Below are 23,189 nucleotides of genomic sequence, written 5' to 3'. Positions count from 1 at the left end.
TGCAATACTATAATGATGTTTAATTATTTTCTGCGGAAAATAAATCAAATATTAATGGATTTTTACAGGAGTTTATAAGCTTATTTGATATTTATATCTGTTTCATCTTTTCACACAGTTTCTCTTTCGATAAGCAAACTGAAAATACTGTAGTGGATTTAAAGCATTCTGTTGTAGCATATTTCAAACCGAAGTTGAACATGAGACGTTCTGGATATGGATAATGTGCTGCAGCTGTTTAATTGCACCTGTTTTCTGACAGTTAATGTATTTTTGCCCATAGTTTACTTTGTCTTTATCAGTTTTCTGTATTAATGACCATACTGTCATTGAATACTAATATTGACTTTTATAAGGTGTTTATCCTGTTTTTCTCTAGCTCACTGAAATGCAAGCTGAAAGTAGTTATTACAGCCCTCAGAAAGTAAAATCCAAAGAAGTCATATGCTGGGAACAAGAAGGAACAACAGTTGAGGTAATTTTACATTGACAATGCTTTTTTGATACATTTAAAGTCATGTACCAAGAAGTTGCTGGTAAAGTATTTTTAAATTATTTAATTGCCGATTTTTCATATGCTGTCATATTGTATGTGTTTGTTGTAATAATCACATAGATATTAACTCTCTAAACTTCTGTGTTCTAGTGGTTGAACACTATAGTAATACCTTCCTTTCTGGTGGCCGGTGTGATTGGTGTTTATTGAAACTCTAATTATATAAACTAAGCATATTTTGCTTCATTTTCGTCCATCTTCTCTATTTGTTGTGGAATAGAAGGCTTAAAAATTTATCACTTTATTCTTTTTCATCACTAGGTCCTTATGAAAGGTGAACTTTTTTTTGATTGCCAAATAGGTTTTGTTGGTTGCCAAGCTATGTGCCTTAAAGGAATTATGGGAATTAAAGATTTTGAAGAGAATATGAATAGAAGTGATGAAGTGAGTATGTTGAAATAACAGTTGATTTGCCCAGTAAGCAATTTTGTTATCCTTTATTAAAATATCTGATTGCAAAAATGGAAAAGACTGCTGTTACCAGCTGTGATTTTTGGATATTACTGTGATACAGAGCTCAGTGTCTATTCCTTAGAGTTGAAAAGACAAATATCTCAGATTGAGAAGAGGCAGAATATAAGACTTTTTAAAAATCTTTTTGGACAGTAACCCATTGTTGCCTTTGTAATTTTGTATAAAAAATTAAAATATAATTGAAAGTCTTTGAAAGTACTTAAATCAATCAAAGATTGGAAGGGAAAAAATGGGAACACTGTATGGTGAAGATAATAAAGGTGGCACAAATACTGAATGAGTGTCTTACCTCACTTTTCAGTAAGATTGAGAGCAGTATGAAGTGAATGAGTTAGACAGTATTAATTCTTGTATTTTAAACAGATGCAAATCTTCAATTGTTTAAGAAAAAATCAGATATCATTATGAGCTATTTTAAAATTATTTAATGAAGTGTTGCATGAAATTGTTACTTCAATAATGATGATTTTTAGATGATTTGTAGATAGGGTAATGCCCTAAAGTATTGGAGAACAGCAACTATTATCTATGTTTAAATAAAAACAAATAATATAGACAAGAAGAGACCTGTTAACTTGATATTAGTGCTCTGTGCTATCTTGTAAAGTATTTTAAAAAGGAAAATAAGGAATATGGAAGAAAATAAGTGCCTGTATTTATGTCAAATATCTCCTAATCTGGGAAATTGTGATATTGTGATAGATTTGAGCACATCATGGCTTGACACCCATCTCAGGTGTTAGTGTGTGCAGAGCAGAAAACAAGAAAATATCATGATATGGCTGCTGAGTATGACATTATTGGGATTTTAGGGATGCAGTGGGACACACTGTAGGACTGGTGTGCTGTTATGGATACACAGGGGCTTTTCCAGAAGGAGAGGCTGGGGAGGCAAGGATGAGCCAGCTGTAAAATGCTATGCTGGCCTCGTTAAGACAAGGGAGATGTGGCTGGGGATGTGAGGGTGGACAGCCACCTTGTGTGTAGCAACTGAGATTGTCAGGTATAAAATCTTGAGAGAATTGATTTTTTTAGACTGAGGTAAGTGGGTGAGCAAAAGAATTTTACAGAATCATAAAATTGTCTCTTTTGGAATGAACCCAGAATAAACATCAAGTCAAACTCTTTAGTGAATATCCCATACAGGGATTGAACCCACAGCTGTTGGCATTATTAACCCCATGTTCTGACCAATGGAGATAATTTCCTTTAAGTTAGTTAATAAGGAACATTTGGGGTTTTATTCTTACTCATTCTTCTGCCACTCTCTAGTCCAGGAATTTAGGAAAGTATCTGCTTTATGACAGTGGTGATGATTCTACTTGCCTGTTGTCTGTGTACTGCTGTGGTTGTGGGATTGGTCCTTTCATAAAGGTTCTGGCTCTGCCTGTGATTGAGAATAGATAGTTGGAACAAAAATAAATCTCCTAAAAAACTTTTTTGGATTAATTACTCTTGTTAGTAAAGTTGTATTGATTTCAGAAGGGTAGAAGTCTGGGAGGAGGCATGTTAAAATCTAGATGAATAAAGAATGATAATGTAGCAATGAGGTCATGCATGGAAATAACCGATTGCCTTGAAGATAATGAGTACAGCATCTAAAAGGATTGGGCAGCCAGAAATAGAGTGTGCAGTGACAAGTTTGTATACAGAAGAGGATTGGGGCAAGATTTGGAGTGATGATGATCTAAGGTTATTTGTTGTTAAAATGCTGCTATTATGTTCTATATCATCAGTTGTATCATATTCATTGGTTCAGGCAATTTTTGTTCATTTGAAAATGGGGAAGGAGTGGACAGGAACTTGTGTTATATGAATGAAATTAATTTCATTGTTTCATCTTCATTCAGAATGAAGCATGCTATTGAAGATTACTACTCTGTGTGTGTCTTATTTGTGTTACAACAGAATTGAACTACTCTGTTAACTTGACTGATTTTTTTTTTCTTTTCTTGCTTCACTTTCTACTGCCTCATGAAGGAGGCATGCTTCTTTAATTGTGGAGAAAATCTGAGCGTGAAAGGAATGACATACCTTACCAATTCACTATTTGATTACAGAAGTCCAGAAAATAATAGTATTCGTGCAGAATTTATATTGGATGCAGCTCATCATAAGGTCAGAGAATTACATTTTTCTTATAAAAAAATTTCCAATGCTCTCTAATGGATTTCTTCTAATTATTTATATCTGTGTACTATTAGAGGACTGAATTCTCTTTACTTTTACACATTTAACTGAATCTTACTTTTCAGCTGGCCAAAAAAAAAAAAACCAAGTAAATCTGTTTGTGTCAAAAAACAGACACCCACAAAAACCAAGCCAAAAAAAGAGCCAAACTGAAAAAACATGTCCAAAAGAAACCTCAAACTCCCCTCCTGCCCCAAAAACTGAATTAATGTCATAGTTTCCAAAAGCAGTAACCACAGAACATTTTAAGAGGAAAAGAGACATGTGGGAGAATACTAGCAAAAGTCAAGCTTTACCAGCACGTGTTTTAAACCCAAACAGTAAGTAGTCTATGGTCTTCAAACTAATAAGTACTGTCAGATTTGGATAGTATTAATTTTATTGCTTGTGTTCTATATTGGTCTACTTAGAGAAAATTTTGCTAGTTCTCCCTTTTGTGGAGACAAATTTTCAGTCACCTCTAGTCTCTATTGTTGTAAATTGTGCAGTAAAGCTTTATTCCCTGGTTGTCTGCCATTATTAAAGATTGGTTGCAATGACCAAGGTGGTCCTTTCTGGTTGTGTTCATTGGTGGAGGTCTGTGCTGTTTGTTGTACAGGTAAGCCATTTACAATTTTGGAATGTATCCAATTTCCTTTAAATTTAAATTTAACTATTTTCACCTTTTTAGTAATATTGATGAAGTGTAATACTGAATAATCACGTGAAAAAATGAGTTTAGTAAAATCACAAGTACTTATAGTCAATCTTTTCCCATAGTGTGTTTTAAGCTTTATTCTCTCCTTGGTCTGTCTTCAGTGCTTTCACAATTTGCCCATTTTTTGGCAAGATTGGAAGCAAATTTGCTGTGTGATGTATTATATTATGTATGAATCCCAATGTTGGCATAAAGTCTTGATAAGTTTCCTACTGTTGAAAGATAAAACTACAATATTCCTTGAATAGCAAAGCCAAATTGAACGAGCTGAAGTTTTCAGCATATTTAATTAGGATGATGTGTTGCATGCAAGAGGTCAAATGAAGAATAGTTACTTCATTAAAGGTACTAATTGACTCGATGTAATTGATGAATTGGTCAGCATGTCCACAGGAATTATGGATGTGCATTTGTGTGGCCTCAAATGGAAGTTTCATTGCCTATCAGAAAGGTGAATTCTTCTGATAACCTCTGTCCTTTGCTTTGATAAGCCTTTCCCTGTGTTGATGCACAAATCCAAACATGAATATATCTCTCTAGTAACAATCTATCAGTTGGGAATCTCAAGTTTCTTTCCTTATACAACATTTTCTTTGTTTGCTTTGCTTTGTTGGTAGGAGACATACACAGAGATAGCTGGAATGCAGAGGTTTGGGGCTTTCTACATGGATTACTTGTATACAATGGAAAGCACCGGTGGCAAAGGTACCTTTTTTCCTTTGTTTACCCTGATAAATAATAGAAACAAAGACTTTTCATGCCTAGATGGTCCTTGACCAACTGTCCTCTAACTTACCTTAGATTTACCATCAGGATTATCATTAAAATGCTTTCATCTTCATTGATGTCTTTCAGAGGTTAGTTGTTTTGGTTAGGTGTTGATTGTTGGTATTCTTCATTTTTTATTTTTCTTTTCTTGCATAAATAATCAAAATGGTATTTTATATAGTTGCTAAACTGAGAGTTAAGTATTTTGTAGCAGTGGTGGAATTCATAAAATATTATATCTTTTTTAAAAAAGTTACTATTATTGACTTTGCACATTAAAAATATCTTGAGAAACCCTGGTTGAAGAATGAGGTTGATCGTATACTTAGCATAGAAGATGAAAAGGACTATTGTTTTTCTTCTACGAAGAAAAATGCAAGGATGCAAGAAAGTGTGAAGAATTATCTTTAAATATGTGTATCTAAACAACTTGATGAGCAAATACTACTCTAAACTCTGTGCACAAAGATACAGAATAATTCAAAACAGTTCTTTGTGATTCCAATAAATTCTTTTCTAAATCTGAGAAGTGGGTTTAATGAAGTAAATATGTGTATTTTTGTGAGTGTCACAAAAGCTGGGACAAAGGAGTTAATCTATCAGCAAGTAATAGGTTTCTATTTTTTCACAGATATTCTTATCACTGATTGTGATATAATTTCCCTCTCACTCCTCAGAACACTGTAATTTACAGCTGTTCTGCAGTTTTATTGTCAAATTAATATTACTTTCTTGCCCATCTATGTATTTATTATTGGGAATACTATTTCTCTGGATATCTGTTGGGAAGTTCTTGCTATTTTGTGGCTGAACATTTATCTGTCCTTACTACACAGTCCAACTCATCTGGGGTTTTTTTTGTGTTTTGTGTTTCTATTTCTGTGTTAGAGAATTCACAACTCCTAATGTTTGGCTTTGTTTTCTGGACATGGTGGACATTAAGTCTGAAAGGAGTAGAAAAGAAACTTCCAGTTTCCTTTTAGTTGCATTATGAAACATTTACAAAAATAAGTAAATGATGCTATTGCCCTCAGCAGTAGAGGCAGACACCAGGAAATTTAACAGTTCTTTCCTGACTCTGAGGCTTTCCTCTGTACCATGAGAGTGGTGTGAAGCTCTGAAAATTTACAATGAAGTCAAACATATACTGCAGATGTCTTCTGGTTTTAATAACAATTTAAGTGTTCAATTGCACACTGAACTCCTATGTAGAGAAGTTAAAAACATTGGGTAAGCCTTATCTCCTTTTGAAAGTTAGTGTAGAAATTTAAATATGCACATACTATGTGCATTATGAAGAAAAATTGATTTTATGGAGTATTTTTTCTTGTTTCTCTGAATGCATAAGGAATGTTATGATCATATCTCTTCCTGACATTTAACTAATGCTTTTCAGAAATTACTGAACTCAGAAATGCTTTTTTATTTTCCTCAGTGTCAGACTATTGTATTTTCTGACTACAGTTTTCCCTCCTTAGCTTCTCTTTTTTTCCTATCAGAATGATTTCTTGTAGCCTGGGCTTCTATTTTCTCCATCAGTCACTAGGAAAACACCTCACAAAATGTAGCTTGACTTTCTATCAAGTCTTGCTGTGTGCTTTTATTTCAGTGTTGTTCCTTTGATTTCAGGAACCCAGCTGCGTAAAATAATAGAATAATTAATTTTTAAATTGTTTAAATGGTTGTTGTTTTTCTAGAGTCTAGAACTTAAAATCTTAAATTTTAAAATGTTTTTGTCCCTCAGAAAAGCAGATGTGATGCTTTTTGCTAGTTATTTTCTAGCTAATTTTTCCATATTGTGAGTTAAATGCAGAGTTGTTATATAGAATGTAAACAAATAGGTGCAAAATATTTATTTAAGATGTAGATATAAACACATTAAGATTTTGAAAACAATCTAAATCTGCTCCATTTTTAATGTGTTTTTTTATATGGAAGTTTGCATTTTACTGTCTTATTTCGGTGTAACTGTTTTTAGTTACCATTACTGCACCTCACATACCATAAAAAAAACGAACCAAACTTAAGTTATAGGAGGCAGTTACTGTGATTGTAAGATTTTTATCTGTCAAGGCAATTTTGGTTTGACACATTCTTTGCACCTTTAACCTTTCCTGAAGCATAGGATTACTGATTAAACCACAAGTGCCTCCTGGATAACATTAACCCTCAGGAGTTTCATCTGTCATTTACAGAAGTGCATTAATCAATTTCAGTATTTTGAATGAAAGCAAGATAGTCATGCACAGTAGTCTTATTTAGACATTTTGTCTGTCTTTCCCTTCCTTTATTTTTCTGTCTTTTGCTTCGTATTTCAGTGCATAACAATTTCTCTGAAACATTTTGTAGCCTGTCAGTTCCCTGATCACTGATTTGCATGGCCTACAGAGCTAGCAGAGTGTGCTGTTGAAGTTACCTTTTGTTTGTAATGTCTACCTCTCTACTGTGCTGGCAACTTTATTGTGCAGCACTCATTTTGATATTTTTGGTTGATTAGAATTAGACACACAATTTAAAGGGAGCTTGAAAACTCAGTGGTTGAAAATTGATTTTCTTTATGCATCCATGAAGTTTCAAGATTACCTACTTCTGTAGAGCCAATAGGTTTTCTGCCTTTTCTGTTTGCATTTGGGTAGAATTAACTGGAATCATTCCAAAAAGTGGTTTGTATGAATTTTGTCACTTAGATATATTATTCATATACATACAATATATACAAGCAAGTCTGAATTTTCCTCTTTGAAAAGGCAGGCTGTTACTACTTCTGGCCTTATTGTTTTTGGCCTTATTATTTTTTATATGATGGTATGGTTTTTTGCACTCTTTGGTAGTGTTCATCTGAACTGAATACTGTGTAGAATTGGAAGGATAAAAGTATTTATGTTAACTGCCTATAAAATAAATGCAGAAGCGAGTATGCTGGGTTTCAAACAAATCTCTTTCAGGATTCATTCAAAAGATTGTAATTCAGTTCCAGCTGAAGATTTGAGTAGGTTTTATAAGGAAGTATCCTTCTGTCCTTTTATCTTTCTTTTATTGTTCTCTTTCTTCTCAGAAAAACAACAAACCAAGGGAAGCAGAGGCTATAAATGCTCTCACCGTCAACTTCTGTTAGGCTTTTAAGGATAAAGCTAATTCTTCTGCTGAGTGCATAAGCCTGTAAAGGCCTGCAAAACATTATGCCAGCTGTGCATCCAATTCAGCACAGTCTCAGTTTATTTGAGGACCTTTATCCTCACCACTGCTTAGAAGCAACAGTGTTTTATGAGTATGATTTAAACATGAAGGAAAAAAACCCCCTATTCTTGCTTCCATTTCCACCAAGCTCTGCTTCCCTCAATGTAAGGACTGTTTTGAATGAGTGCAGTTAAAAGAGTACAGTAAAGGAGAGAGACCAAAGGGTGAATGACTGGGTTCCTCTTGGGCAACTAGAAATCATAGAATTGTTAAGGTTGGAAAAGAACTATTTAAGTTATTGAGTCCAACTGTTAACCCAGCACTGCCATGTTCACCACTAAACTGTGTCCCCAAGTGCCATATTAATACATTTTTTGATTACTTCCAGGGATTGTGGTTACAATGCTTACCTTGACAGGTTGTGCCAGTGCCTGTAGCCAATTTCAGTGATATTTTTCCCAATATCCAATCTAAACCTCCACTGGTACAACTTGAGACCTCTCATCCTGTAGCTTCTTACTTGGGAGAAGAGACTGACCTCTTGCCCTTGCTACACCCTCCTTCCAGGTACATCTAGTGAGCAGTAGGGTATTCCCTCAGCTCCTTTTCTCCAGGCTAAACAACCCTCAGTTCCTCAGAAGTATTGTGCTCCAGGCCTGTCACCAGCTCTGCTGTCCTTCTGTAGTCTCAGAACCATTTAGTCTTGATGCTTATTTTGTCAGTGTTCAGTTGTGTTATGGTCAGCAAGATATTTAATGTTTAGTGCTTCCGTCAAAGCAATGAAGACATTGTCAAAGTGATGATCTTAGGAAAAAAATCAGAGTGAAGTTCAGCAAGCTAAAAGTGTTAGAGGGATAGGACCATAGTTTTACAAGTCATATGTGATAGGAAAGCTTGAGCTTCTGAAATCTGTATGATTTAACTGAAGAATTTCCATGAAGTATGTTTAGAGAAACAGTCATGCTGTTGATCTGACTAGATGAGTAGCCTGTACTCACTGGTAGCTGATGGGTAGCCTGTATACACTGAATGTGTGATTTTGGTCTGTCTCATTACTCTACTAAACTATTCTGTTATCTCTGTTGACTTTAAAAAAAAAAACAGTCTGAGGCGTAACGATTAAAGAATTTTTCTTTCTTGTTGTCCATATGTCAGTGAGTGGTGGTAAATGAGAATGGAAGGAAGGGTTTATCTTCATTTTTAGTCTGCTTCTTCCAGTCTTGTCATGGCAGCTAACCTTTCGAGGGCCCAAATCTGTCATGTCTCTGCAGCACATCTTTTCCTTGATTATTGGGGATACATAACTTTGTGACAAGCTGTGCAAAGTTTTGAACACCGTGGCTGTTATTGACATGTGAGTTTAAGCTGCCATAGAAATTTAGACACCTCCAAGGAGTCCCAAATTTGAGAAATACAAAGTTTATGGAAGAGTTAATAAGTTTTACTTTGCTTGGAGGCAAGGCAGAAATTTGTCCTGTTTGCTCTGCATTTACCAGAAATAATTTTGTTAAAACCTGTTAAACCAGTCATTGTATATTTGTATGTTATATGTGTATAGTTATATTTTTTTGTATATTTATTAAGTCTTTGATCACAGGATTTGAAACAGAAGTAGCTGATAAAATATATGTTATTTTGTGTAACTTTTATAAAACTTGTTGTAGTTTCTGGGAATCAGCAAGACCTTTCTTCAGTAAAGAGTGAAGATTTTGGAAATGTTCAGGAGATGTCTACAAAAAGCCTCATTGTGGGTCCACTCAATCTTCGACTGGATAGCAGCGCTGTGCACCGCATCATGAAAATGATCGTTTGTGCTCTGGAACATGAGTATGAACCCTACAGCAGAACTAAGCCAGGTTTGCTCCTATTGCATATACACAAAAGTACAGAATTATACCACACTACATTTAGTGCTTCTGAAGGTGCAGCTTTCAAATAGTTTTTTCGAGTCTGAAGAGGACTATGTAAAATAAAGGTAAATTAATCACAATATCCCTGTCAGTGCTGGATGTACTTCTGAGATAATTTCAGACGCTTTGAACGCCATTTGTTTTAATCATAAGCCTCGTGTTGAGTAAGAATAGCTTACTTCATTTTCTACTCTAGCTTAATTTTGGAATCTTAGAGAAGAAAGTATTCCTACTGGTATTTATTAGTTCAAAATAATAGTTATATAGGATGAAAATGCATGGAAATAAGTTATGGTAGACTGTTAAGATGAATTTCTCAGAACAATACAGATCTCAAGTAAGGAAAATCCAGTTAGTATCACATTTAGCTTTAGGTAGAAACAGTGTGGAATAACATTATTAACTGCAAAGGGGCAGAGGGTAAGCTTGGCATTTTTTGCTAGTCCTTAGGCATTTCTGAAACATCAGCTGTAGGGCATATTTTATATATTTTAGTGAAACATATGTAATCTCCATTTATTGTAGATGTTACAGATGGAAGTAGAACTATGCCAAGCTCAGAAGAAGTGGCATCACTGGAGGAATACATTCCCACTAGACTTACAACGTTCACTGTTCTTAAGTGTACCATTATAATCCCTGTGGCAGAATTCAATTTACTAGACCACTTGCTGCCCATAATCATGGGTGAGAAGGTATGTATGCACAGATAAGGATTCAGTTTTTTATATCAGCATGTGCTATTTCATATAAAGATTCTTACTGGCCTGTTATTCCACGTGCTGGATGTATCACTGAGTTCTGGATTAGTTTGGTGCCTGTGAGCCTTCAGATACCAAAAATGGGAATCTGACTAGTTAGACTTGGAAATTGAAGGTGTTATGTATGGGTGGGAAAAATACTTTCAAATGGAAAAGATTTTAAAGCATCAAACAAATGAAAAAGCAGTAGCTCTGATCTTTTGATCAGAAGAGTGAGTACCTGTTCTGCGGGTCTTCATTGGCTTGGTAAATATGAAGTCTTTTAATATGCAGGCTCAGTAGAGATGACATAGGTTTTAATAGCCAGCTCTGTGTGTACCAGTTCCAGACAGGATGTCAGCAGGACTTGAGCATTTAACTGCTGAATGATAAGCTCAGAGAGACAGAAATTTCCTAATAGCCTTCATTTGTTTTACCTTTTGGATATGTATAGTATAATGCCAGCTAAAGAATCCTATACTGGTTTCATTCTTGTTGGTCTCCTTTGTCAATGTGCAAAGTTGAGGTACTGTAGGGGTAAATCTGTGGCTTGTAGTGAAGGCTTGCAGTAGGTTTATCTCTTGTGCCAGAGGCTGGAAGGTGTTTTATGGGTAAGGGAGAGAGTGAGAAGAAGATTCTCATCAATTCTTGAGTTAAATTTCTAGGAGTTTTTGTCCAATATTTCATCTGATAAGCTGAGACTGCTCTGGTAGCTCATTCTGAAGAAGAAAATGCTTTGAGGAGACTTAATTGTGGTCTTTCAATACCTGAAGGGGGCTTTTAAAAAGGAGGGGAGAAGGTTTTGTACAGGTAGATAATGACAGGACAAGGTACAATGGTTTTAAACTAAAAGATCAAGTTTAGTTTAGATATTAAGAAGAAATTTTTTGTTCAGAGGGTGGTGAAGCACAGGAACAGGTTGCTCAGAGAAGTTTTTTCCTTTTTAGCACTTTTTAATACATTGCACTGAGAAGTGCAGTGGGTTGTAGTGCTTTTCACCTTATGGCCATGGACAGATGCTGTTTTTACAATGGGAGAAGAGTCCCATGTTTGCTGTAGGTTTGAGGTAAAGTTGAATTCCAGTGAATTTTTTGCTTGATGTAATCATTACTTGGAGTCTCAATTACATTTCTTGAATGAAGCCAAGCATATTTAAAATAATGATTTTGAAGTTTAGATTGAAAATAATAAGTACATCAACTTATTGTCCTATTTTGATGCATATTTAATAAAATTTTCAGATCTGTAGTGTAATTTAGATTGGAAGAGATGTTTGGAGGTGTTTTCCAGGAGTTCAACATCCTGGTCAAAGCAAGAGCAGGTGTTCTCTGTACCCTCCCAGTAGGTTGCAGTAGACAGCAGCAGGATTCTTCTCTGGCCTTCTCCAGACTGAAAGACTTCAGTTGTCTCTATTTCTCTTAAAACAGAGCTCATGTGCTCCAACCCCACAGCCACTTTGTTTCCAGCAAACTCATTCTGGTATGCCCATGTCCAACTTGTGCTGGGTGCAGTACTCCATTTTAATGGATACTATGAAAAATAGACTTGGATATCTAAAATTGTGATATTTATTTTCTGTGGAATGACATCTTTTGTTGATATACCTGGCATGTCTGTGAATACATAGAAGTGTAAAGGCTAGATCAGCATGAGACAAGTATTATGGTGATAGTGCTTTGGAGTGATAAAAAGGTAAACAAAGATTTTTATAGGACAAAATATTTTGACTTGGCATATTCTTGTACTGGGTTGACCTCAGCCAGCTGCCAGATGCTTACCCAGCTGTTCTCACTCCCCCTCCTCAAAAGAGCAGTGGGGGAGAGAGTGGGATGGGTCAGGGTAGAGGGGGAGATCAATTACCAATTACCAGTATGAGCAAAACAAACTTGACTTGGGGCAATTAATTTCACTTATTGCTAAGAATCCAAACAACATGCCCCTTTTCCCCCTGAGACTCAATTTCACTCCTTCATTCCCTGACTCTTCTACCTCCCACCCCTTAATAGAGGAGGATGGAGAATGGAAGATGGGGGTTAGTCTGTAACAGCTGAGCTCTGCCATTCCCTCATCCTCATGCTGTTCTCCCTCAGTGCAAGTCCTTCTGGCAGGTTGCACTCCTTGGGGGAGAATCTGCTCCAGCATGGCCTCTCCTCAAGGCTGCAGTGCCCTTCAGGGCATATCCACCTCCTCCAGCAAGGGAACCTGCATGGGCTGCAGTGTCGATGTCTGCTTTTGTCTTGTCTCTTTCATGGGCTGCAAGAGAAGCTCTGCTCTGGTGTCTGGAGCACCACAGCCTCCCTGTCCTTTTCTGACCTTCCTTTTCATGTTGCTGTTTCTCACTTATTCTTGGAGTCTTTGCAACCTGTGTGGTGTTTTTGCCCGTTCTAAAATGTGTTTGCACAGAGGTGCCCCCAGCTTGGCTGAGGAGCTCAGCTGTGCCCTGTGGTGGGGCTGTTGCAGCACAGGCTGCAGCAGGCTAAACCTGGCCCAGGACAGCCCCTGGTGTCCCCTCACAGAATCTGCCCCTGCACCACCAGCACCTGGACACCTGCCCCCAAGACAATTCCAGATAAAAAGTTGATTATTTTTGACTTCAAAGAAAATATTTTGGAAAGATTTGAGGATTTGTAGTATAATGCCATGGTAACGGTAAATAGTTTATTTCATGTAGATTTTCTTGTGTGTTTGGGTAAGAACATACAGATATGATAAATAATACATTTAAGTTATGACATAATTCTTTTTCCTCCCTGCCCTAGAACTTGAGTGGGCTGTTAAATGCTGCAAGTTTCCAGCCCCTGCGGCCTTTACCTTCCGTGCGGATTCTGGTGGACAAGGTTAACCTGGAGCACTCGGTGCCCATGTACGCCGAGCACCTGGTGCATGTGGTCAGCAGCCTGGGGCAGCCCTCTGACAACCTGCTGCACTACTGCTACCAGCACTGCTATCTGAAGGTCAGTGAGGGCTTGAGATGTGTGCTGAGAGCATCATGTATGTTCAGTTAATCTGAAGTGTTAGCAGGTTTCCTGAAAGGATGTTTTCTGCTAATCTGAAAGGCCATAGAGTAAATACATTTCACAGAATGTTGTTGTTTGGGATTGCTGCTTCTGACTCGAGCCAAGTGTTGTGTAATATACACTGCACACTTCATATGAGGAAAGTGCTAACTGAAGCCCCAAGGTCCTTGTGACAAGATAGAATTATTCGAAAGAAACTTTTTCCTCATCTGAGATAATGCTCCTGTGGTTTGTAGATTGCTGCAAAATTACAAACTTGAAAACTTGATGGGAATTTAGGAGGAAAAACTGTCACTACTGGTAGTGTTGATAGAGCAAACCCATCACAGTGAAGATATGCAATCAAAAACTGTTAACAAACAATTTAATTGTTTTTCATTTTAAGAGGATAGATCTCTGGATGTTCTCAATTAAAGATGCATTATGTGAGAGGAGCTCTTATTGTGAGGCTGGGGGAAGCTTAAGATATGGAAAATTGTTTTGAGATGGTTCAGTTGCCATCTGCTCTGTGGAGGAGTTTTAAAGCAGGCCTTTCCAGCCTTTTAAGATGTGCTTAAGAAGCTTGAAACCTTTTTGGTGTTACTAAAATATAAATATATAATATGACTACTGTGAATTTTAGTAAATGTCTCAGTTATCTATTCACTTCCGCGCTGATATTTTACAACAATTTAAATATTTATTATCTGCATTCAAGAAACTGTGTTTCAGAATTGCATGGCAAGCTTTCAGTTTTCTGGGTGACACGTCACATTTAAAGTGATTGGAATTGCAGTACTGCAGGTGATCTGTATGTTTTTCAGTTTGAGAAGATTTTTTTCTCTTGAGGAAACATTTTAGTAGCAAAATTTGGACATCAGCTTTGGGTTTTAAAGGGTTTTTTTGCTAGCTTTAATAGTGCCTGAGTTGTTCTGTTCTTGTGAATGGTACAGCATGTTAAAAGACAAGTCTACAACAGTTTGTTTGCCATATTGAATAGGGAAAAATCATAAAGAATTCCTGTGATGATTCTTTCTGTAGCCAGGCTCTTATTAATAAAAAAAGCTTTGAAGGGAAGGTTCTAATATCCTTAAATACCACTCTTTGGTAACTACCAGTGTTGTTATAATTACTCAAAGTGATTTTACTTTGTATGAAAGGCAGTATGTAATCGGCAAGTTTAAAGGATATAGACTAAAGTATTTGAGTTGAAAAATTGTAATTCAGTGTTCTTTTAAATTCAGCTGACCGTAGTTAACATTTTTTGAGTGAAGAAAATATTTTAATGTGTATTTTTAGGGCATTATTTGTAGTAGATTTTTGTAGCTGTATTTATGTTTGGGTAAAAGGAATTCTCTAAAAATAATACACAATTTATTTAATACTTACTGAGTATAAGTACATATGTTATAAAATATCTTGAAAGTAATCTAGTCACATGATAATATACCTATTTGACCAACTGCATTTGTTCCAGATATTTGGTTTTCAAGCAGCACTGACTTCTTTGGACAGTAAAGGATTATACTGCCTCCCTGTTCCAGTTATCCCCTCATTCAGTACTGCTGTTTATGGCAAGCTGATCAAGTTCCCCAAATATTGGTGAGTATTAAGCCTGTACAGTGTGATTAAGTCATGTGAACAATTATTTTGAATTTTTAATGAAGGATTTAAAAATGCCAAGCTTTGCATATATCCCTAAACTTCTCTGTGTCCTCTCATATTCTATTATCATTCATAGGTTTCTTTGTGAGGATAGTTGTCAATAAATATTTTAGACCTGATGTGGCTGAGAGACCTGGAGCTAATGACACCAAGGTCACAGGTTCAATCCCAGTATGGCCCAGTCACTTCGGATCAGTGATCTTGTGGGTCCCTTCCAGCTCTGCAGATTCTGTGGTACAGAAGAAGCCCTGTGGTGCATGGCTTTCTTCTGGACCTTGTAGGTTTCTGAAACAGTTGCCATTCTTTCTTGAGCTGATACAAAAGTTACATACTGATGGCAAGCTTGATGTTTGAGCTGAATAGGTCAGCTTTTTCTTTTTTAAATTCAACCAAATAAAAAGCAATGAATTGGGGTTAAACCCCCAAGCATCCCAAATCCACAGTGTTTCTGCTACACTTTTATTTGTTTCTCATTACAGTAGGAAGTGTAAACTATCTGTAGTAGCTCAGATGTTAAATACAAATATTTTTCTTCTGAAAACAGTTCTGTACTTTATTAGGAAATGTGCTATATAATTTTTTTAGCCATAAGTGCAGTGGAAATTCACTATTTAAATGTATCTCTGCAGTTCAAATTTTGTGGTCATAAATGGCAGTATGCAATAGTTTATATTGATAGGTTGCATTTATAAAAACTATTTTCATGAAAATCCATTTTGACAATATTTTGGACAAGGTATTACTTTTCTTTATCCCTCATTTTGAGTAGTAGCAGTCTGTAATACTGCTTTATGAGTAAATCCATGCAGAAAAAATTACCTAGAGTGACAAGAAAATAAAAAAGTATGTTAATTTCAAAATATTTTGGCTTCAAACATTTTGTTGAATAGCTAATTTGTAAGATGCATTTGTTTGTGAAACCTTAATGGATTATACAAAAAAAGTCTACTTCTATAGTTGTTCTTAGTGTCACATAAAGAATGTACTAATTTTTCTTTCATAAGCTGTGATACCATATTAAATGAAAATGGGTTTTAGCATTATTAGCACACCACCAGGTGGTAGCAGCCTAACTGATAATTTCTATCAATAGTTTACAAAAGTATTAATGACTTTGAATTAATTGCTGTTGTGTTGTACCTTTTTACTAAAAATAAAAAGAATATTTCTAGGATACTCTATTATCAGCACTAATCAGAATACTCCAGTACTTTACAACTGACAGCCTTTCCTTATGTTATCTCACATTTAACACTAAGCTCTGGTTAGTAATCCTGGTAGCAAACTGCATGAATAAATTAGTGTTGAATGGCAAACTTATATTTCTTCACTATATTCTAAACCCCATGCTTAGTGCAAAAATCAAAAAATTATTTTAGGGATGAATTTCTAAATAAATGTGTCATCTGACAACTTCATGGTATTCAAGTGCTGCTGCTTTCTCATGTGTGCTTGTGCTCTTCTGCGTGTGCTTGCTGTGCTCCATCTCTTGCTCGCTCATGCTTGGTTTCTTGTGCTTGTCCTTGTGCAGTTTCACACTTGCCCTCACTCTGTCTCATATTCCGGGTCTTATCCTTACATTCTCTCTCTCGTGCATTCTTGGATTGTCTTGTGAAATCTGCCTCTCTCACATTCTTTGTCTCTCTCTTTTAAAAATGCATTGCATTACCGTGCATGCCCAGCTGGAAGGAGCTGTAGTTTTGGGGAGTGGAGGCAGGGCACTGATCCTGCCTTAAAACAGCAAACCATCTATTGGCATTTATGAGAAGATAGAAGATAGTTAGAGCAACACTTTCTGTGGTACTGTGGTCTGGTGTCTTTTGACGGTTTTCTCACTTTTTTCCTCTGATATGATCTCTTTCTATGGCTTATTTATTTCTTAATGAAATTTAAAAATAAATTATAAAATGAACTTAGTCCAACCTTTTATCTAAACTAAGCAACACCAATTTGTGAGTAATAAAGTAGAAAAACAAATGAGTAGAGCAGCAGCCTGGTTAAATGAAGTGTAGTTTGAAGTGAGTAAAAGTCCAGATGAAACGCATCAAATAGCACTTCAGCTAAATCGAAATCAGCATGAGGACTGAGAGCTTCATTGAAGTCATGCAGTGAGTGAGAATTAGTCTGGTAGGATAACCTGGTAATGTCATTAAACTTAAATTCAGTTCTCCCTCCCAAATTATACCACCTGCTTTATTTGGATTTGTGGATTTCACATTCCAGAGTTTCTTACAGTGCACACATCTGATGCTACATGTGTTCTTCTATTTCTTCGTAGAAAATACATACCACAGACCATACCTTTTAAAAACAAAGACATTTTATGAACTGTTATGGAATCCCTTAGGTAGTATGTTTTGAGTTAGCAGTGAAAATCTCAACTTTATTTCTGACATAAATCAGTAGAAAAGGTTTCTTTTCTAGTTTCAGTACAATAATCTAAAAGTTACTGTTATATACAGTGTATTAAACTGTAGTAATATTAATTTTTTAAAACTAGTTGATAAACATTTGCAGGCTGTTTTAACAGATAAAATTTCAGCAGCATCAGTCCAGTAAATTCTAGTAAATGCCTGTAAACAGTCATAACGTGCTGTTTATCTATCAGATTGATGTCTCTTTTAGTTTCAACTAGTACACTTTCTTTGTATAAAAGAAATGTGCTCAAACTCACTAGTTAACTAAGTCTTGGACATCTTTTAAATTGCATAGTTAATCTGTTTTTATTGGAAAGTACAAACCATCTGGTCTTTTGTTTTTGTCAAGTGTAACAAGATGCAAAATACAATGTTAATGTCAATATTTTACAACTGCTTTATGTAGTGTTGCATGCCAGATTGTAAAGCAGCTTTCAGAGCTTTCAGGAGGATGTCTAAAACCAACTGAGAATTAACAGAATATGGTTAAAAGCCTAGAGTGAATGACAAGAATGTTTATTGCCAAACAGAAATCATGAGAGGAATTAGATGATTTTCTTTTATTCTTTTGGCTTCAATGTCTCTGGTAACAGATGAGGTAATCTGGTGTGAGACACTTCAGTGTTGTAACCTTCTATCACTTCTAAAATACCACTTCACTGTACTTCTGAGGAATGCTAAATTAACAGTACAGAATATGGATTTGTAATAGCCTTCCTTTTATTTTTTCCAGTATCTGATTGGCAGTGAAGTGTTCTCCCTATATTTTGAGCTAGGTATCAGTCTAGTTATGTGTGTTATTTATTGCTTTTCTTAACCTGTCTTCTCTAAACTAGTGTTCCAGACTCATGTTTTTATTTTTCTTTATCAGGTCTGTAGGAAATTTCTCACTCTGTCTCATTACTGTCTCTACCTGTGGCAGATTTTCAGACTGTGAGCTCTGGTAGAATGAAATTATAAATGAAGGTGACATCATTATCCCTGATTCCTTTCTGTTCAGCTTCTTGGTCCTGTGGTCTGCTTTCAAGAGATCTGTTTTCTTGGTAGTGAGTCCCCTCTTTGTTAATTGGATACCAGAGCAATAGCTGCTCTTTGCTGCTTTCAAGGAAGCACTAGTACAGAGTTGACCAATAGCTAATCATGTTAAGTTTGAGTGTGTGAATTAGTCTTTTATAAAGAGGTTGAGGACCTGCTGGGTAAATTATTATCTAGGGCTTCGTGGTCTGCACTTGAATTATTAGAGAGTACAGAGCATATAATTGGTTGTTCTTGAGTTTTTACTCTGTCAGAGCAAAAAACTTGAATAGAAACTTACAATTAGATCTCAGTAATTATTAGTTAACAAGAACAGTCTTTGAGATGCTTTGCAGTTTCTGCAAAGATTCTTTCTTTTGAGCTGTTCTCTGCAGACTGTCTTAAGTGATATATTTCAGCTTAAGTACATGCAGCATGCTAATCTCCATCAAGATTCATCTTTCTGATGAAGAAGGATTTTTGGTAACAGGAGATTTGATTTGGGTTGGCACTGTAGTTTCATTTCTTCGGTGTTTTTATTGAAGTGCTAATCATTATTGACAAAAGCTGACAAAAGCTAAAACTTTGCTCTTCTGTTAAAGGCAGTCACATGTATCATATGCTGGGCACCTCAGCTGTCCAGAGATCTGTCACTTGTTTCACTTGTGAAAGCTGTGAATTACAGACCTGACACAGTCATTTTATTAATATATGCACTTAGGGTTCTGAAAGATCACTTAGGAAATTTAGATGTAGTGCTATTCACATGAAATGAATGTGTATCTTCTGTAGGCTCTTTTTATGAACTCTCAAGAACATTTATATAGCATAGCTGCACTTAATATTTCAACACGGATTTAACTGTAAAGGTAAACATTTACTGTGTCCTTAGAATCTGCTACATTTCAAGTAGTTTGGCAAATCAGGTTATAATTGCCTTTTGGCTAACTATTATGCTAAGATTTTGAGAAATATTCTTTCACCAACCTGAACATCAGCATTTTGTTTTCTTACATGACTTCCTTGCTTTTATTTTGATTTTTTCATAATGTAATTGTTGCTTTGTACACACAATTTAGCTTCTCTTTTATTTTCCAGCTGTAATATTAACATTACCAAACCCAAGGACTCTAACTCCCTCATTACTAGTGCAAAGGTTTTTGTTCCAACTTTTGTTAAAGTGTTTGTGTTTTTATATAGCTTTACTTCCATTTTCTTCCATCACGTGTCCCTTACAAGGCAAACATCTGTCACTTAATCAAAGTTATTTACCTGGTATGCCACACAGTTGTGTTCTTATTTATAGAATACTTTCTTAGACTCATTTTGCAATTTATAAAGTCATTATAGGATGTAGCCAGGATGTGCATCTGCTTATGTCTGCTTCAGGGGTCGTCTTGTAAATACCATGTGCATTTAATGGTATCCCCATGAATTGACAAGGGGGAGAGCAATTCATGTTTATCTGCAAGCAGAGTAGTAGATGAAGATCTGGCTTCTTACACAGTAAGAAGCTATTTAGCAAGGAAGTTAGGTTCTGCTGGCTTGGCCTTTACCAACAAGGTACCACTGTCATGACAGTGGGAGATCTTTAGGATTTGCTGCTCAGCAAAGAAAGGATTAGAAGTGTATAATGGAGAATGAGGTTAACTGTCTGTTTGTGCTACTTTTTTGAATAAAACATCTTTGCAGGGCAAGTCCAGTGGAATAATCTGTTTAGGACTAGAAACCATAGTAGATTTGTGAGTTTGAGAGTCACAAGATTTAGTTGTCATGACATTCAATGTAGGTAACACAGACCCAACTATTCCACCAACTGTGAGCATTGGATCATAAATCTAGGAAGTTTTCCCATAAATTGACGCTTAGGTCTTGATTTTGGCAGCCTGTTTTATTGGCTAGTCACAGCAGATCAAGAGCAATGTCAATTTAGATTTGGTGTGGATTGCATTTCACATGGGCTGTTGAAGGGCCTGCTCATTTCTTGGGTCAGAAGCAGAAACAGGTTGAAAACACATGAAACTCATTTTGTAGCATTCAGTTGTGGCTATTAGTTATGTCAGTAATTGAATTTAACTGCCAGATAAAAATTTGGGGTATTCTTTGAAACAGAAAAGATCTGGGGTTGAATGCCTGAACAGATGCATTCAGTGTATGGGGCAGGGGAGTTCCAGCCACCTCAGCATTGTTGCAGTTAGATCTGGCACATGTTAGAACCTGTTTGAACTGTTGAGATGTGCCACTGATAGGGGCTGTGCAAAAGCAGAACACAGCAGTTGTTCCTTTGTGTTCTGCAGGGGTGTTTGTGTAGTAGTGCCTCACATGTGAACAGTCAGAACAGCACAGGAAGGAATGTGCTGGATTGCTTCAGTGTTGTCCACTTCTCTGCTCTTGCCTAGAAAATGCATCAAAGAACATAATACTAAATCACACTTTTAAAAAATTGGTTGGTAGCTGGTTTTGGTGGGACATTACCTACCACTGACACTTTCAGAAGTTTGGTTTACTGTGCATCTTAGTGTTTGAGGAGTAAGTGTGGCAGTATAGTACAGCATATTGTGAACACTAATGTAGGATGATGTAAAGCTTAAACAGAAGTACTTCTCATTGATTTAACATATCTTGCTTTATAAAAATTCAAGGGAGTCACACTTATGTATAAGGATGAAGATGCTTGAAGAACTTGTGTAGAACATTTCTAGTCTGCAGTGATATGAACATTTTAAGTTTCAACAAGAACATTTTGGGGCACTTTTCAACTACACTATTCTGGAAGGAGCTGTTGTTGGTTTCCAAGAAAACCACTTGGAACAGGAAGGGTTTTGCATTCTGAGGGGTTTTGCATTCTGAGTGCATGACTTGCAGCTTGATTAGTGTAACAACAAATTAGCTTCAGTTGCAACCCTCAAGTTTAATTTTTTTTTTTAAATCAAGTCCAGATCAAATGTTACTGTTTCTCAGCAGATGTGGCAGGCGGCATTCAGCAAATCTGTTGAAAGTGCAGTTATAATCAATGTAAATTGGAAGCAGTTGTATTGTTCAGTATTGTCCGTGAGGAGGAAATTCAGCAGAGTTGACACTAAAGGGTAGTCACTGGGAGTGTTTCCAGTGTAGTTATTTAGACTAATTATTTGTCACCTCTCTTCAGTGAAAGTAAATTAAGCTTATTAACTAATATCTGTCCAGGGAAAGTGATTGCACATGGTGAATAATTAATCCTGGGTTTTGTAAGTGTTGCCATCAGGATTTGCTGGCATATGTACTAGAAACAAGCAAATGGTATTTCAAAATTTGAACGATTCTCAGGGTTGAAGCTGCATTTTGATTAGAGACTGATGAAAGGTATGAAAAACACAGCTGAAATGCTGTTGTATAGCATAGATCCTAAGGAAAAACTGAATCCCTGATATATATTTCTTTTGTACTGGATATATTTAGAAATTCTGTTTCTCTTAGTGGCAACACTTGTCTGTATAAAAGGACCTGTTAGGAATTCTCTCCTATGATGCTTTACCCATGTAGAATCTGGCTAGAAAGATGCAATAGTGGTAATTCTTCACACAAAGTTTGTCCTTTGTTTCTCCAGAATTTTGTCTGTAGTTTGGTGTCTTTTTTTCTGCCTGTGAGTGCATCTGTGAATTATGAAGAGAAATAATCTCTGCACTGGCATCTCTGCTGCTAAATTACTAGAAACCCATCTGTAGCTCTGAAGCTTGGTGTTTTCTTGTCTCTCAGTTCATATACACATACCTACTTGTAATTTTCCTTTCCACTCCCAAAAGGCAGGAAAAAAATTAAATTAGAAGGACATATATTGAGGCTTCAGACTGAGGACTGCTTCTGACGTGCTTGGTCCCTTCAGCATTGTTTGAGAAAGTGCCAGCCTGAGGCTGGTGCAGATCAAGTGAACAGGTCAGCAGTGCACAGCACCGGTCATTACTGGAGCCAGGACTCTGCCTCCATAGCTGGCCAACAGGCAAGCTTGAAACTTGGACCCTGAAACTGAGCATGGTGGCATTCTGCCAGCCAGCCCAAATCAAAGCTGGTTATTACACAGCATTCTGAAGAAATGTACTTTAGTCTTGGGGTTGCTCTCTTACCTTTCACCGTTTTCTTTGCATCTTCTTTTTGAGGTAATGCCATGGGAGTTGATAGGATTCAAAGTACTGTTTTAAGAATTTGTAGTCATTAAATAAAAGAAGTTGAAAAAAAAAAAAGCCTTTCATTCATTAGTACTTTGGATAATTCTACAGGGAACTATGCTGGATTATTCACCTTGTGTACCAAATAATCCACCTTCACCAAAGCTCTGTGTTTACTTCTTGAATAAACTATATGCCTATATAGAATTACTGATTTTGTTATCTTTTTATGTTTGCCATCATTAAGGTCGTGTAACATAGTCATGTTGCTGGCCAGGCTGTAGCATATCTCTTTTTGCCTCTACAGATCTTCACTCTCAAGGGGTAGGCATCACTTCCACCTGAAGTGAGGTACCAGAAACCAGAGTTAAATTATGCACCTTCTCTTACAAGCAGATTAATGTGACACCCAGTTGAAGCTGGTACCTATGATAAATGGTGAC

General features: G+C 36.3%; 1 protein-coding gene across 4 annotated transcripts in view; it reads left to right on the top strand.

Annotated features, from left to right (window-relative positions):
* The window catches only part of VPS13B (vacuolar protein sorting 13 homolog B), a 430,338-nt gene that overhangs the window by 57,011 nt on the left and 350,138 nt on the right, over positions 1-23,189 (top strand). For all 4 annotated transcript variants that reach the window (XM_058033971.1, XM_058033980.1, XM_058033988.1 and 1 more), the window contains exons 9-16: positions 380-475; positions 818-940; positions 3,011-3,148; positions 4,535-4,622; positions 9,527-9,718; positions 10,298-10,467; positions 13,272-13,466; positions 14,986-15,110. In XM_058033971.1, the coding sequence (XP_057889954.1) occupies positions 380-475; positions 818-940; positions 3,011-3,148; positions 4,535-4,622; positions 9,527-9,718; positions 10,298-10,467; positions 13,272-13,466; positions 14,986-15,110 (1,127 nt within the window). The remainder of the gene's footprint in view (positions 1-379; positions 476-817; positions 941-3,010; positions 3,149-4,534; positions 4,623-9,526; positions 9,719-10,297; positions 10,468-13,271; positions 13,467-14,985; positions 15,111-23,189) is intronic.

Source organism: Melospiza georgiana, chromosome 1, assembly GCF_028018845.1.
Source record: "Melospiza georgiana isolate bMelGeo1 chromosome 1, bMelGeo1.pri, whole genome shotgun sequence".
NCBI lineage: Eukaryota > Metazoa > Chordata > Aves > Passeriformes > Passerellidae > Melospiza > Melospiza georgiana.
This window is presented reverse-complemented; position numbering and strand designations above follow the sequence as displayed.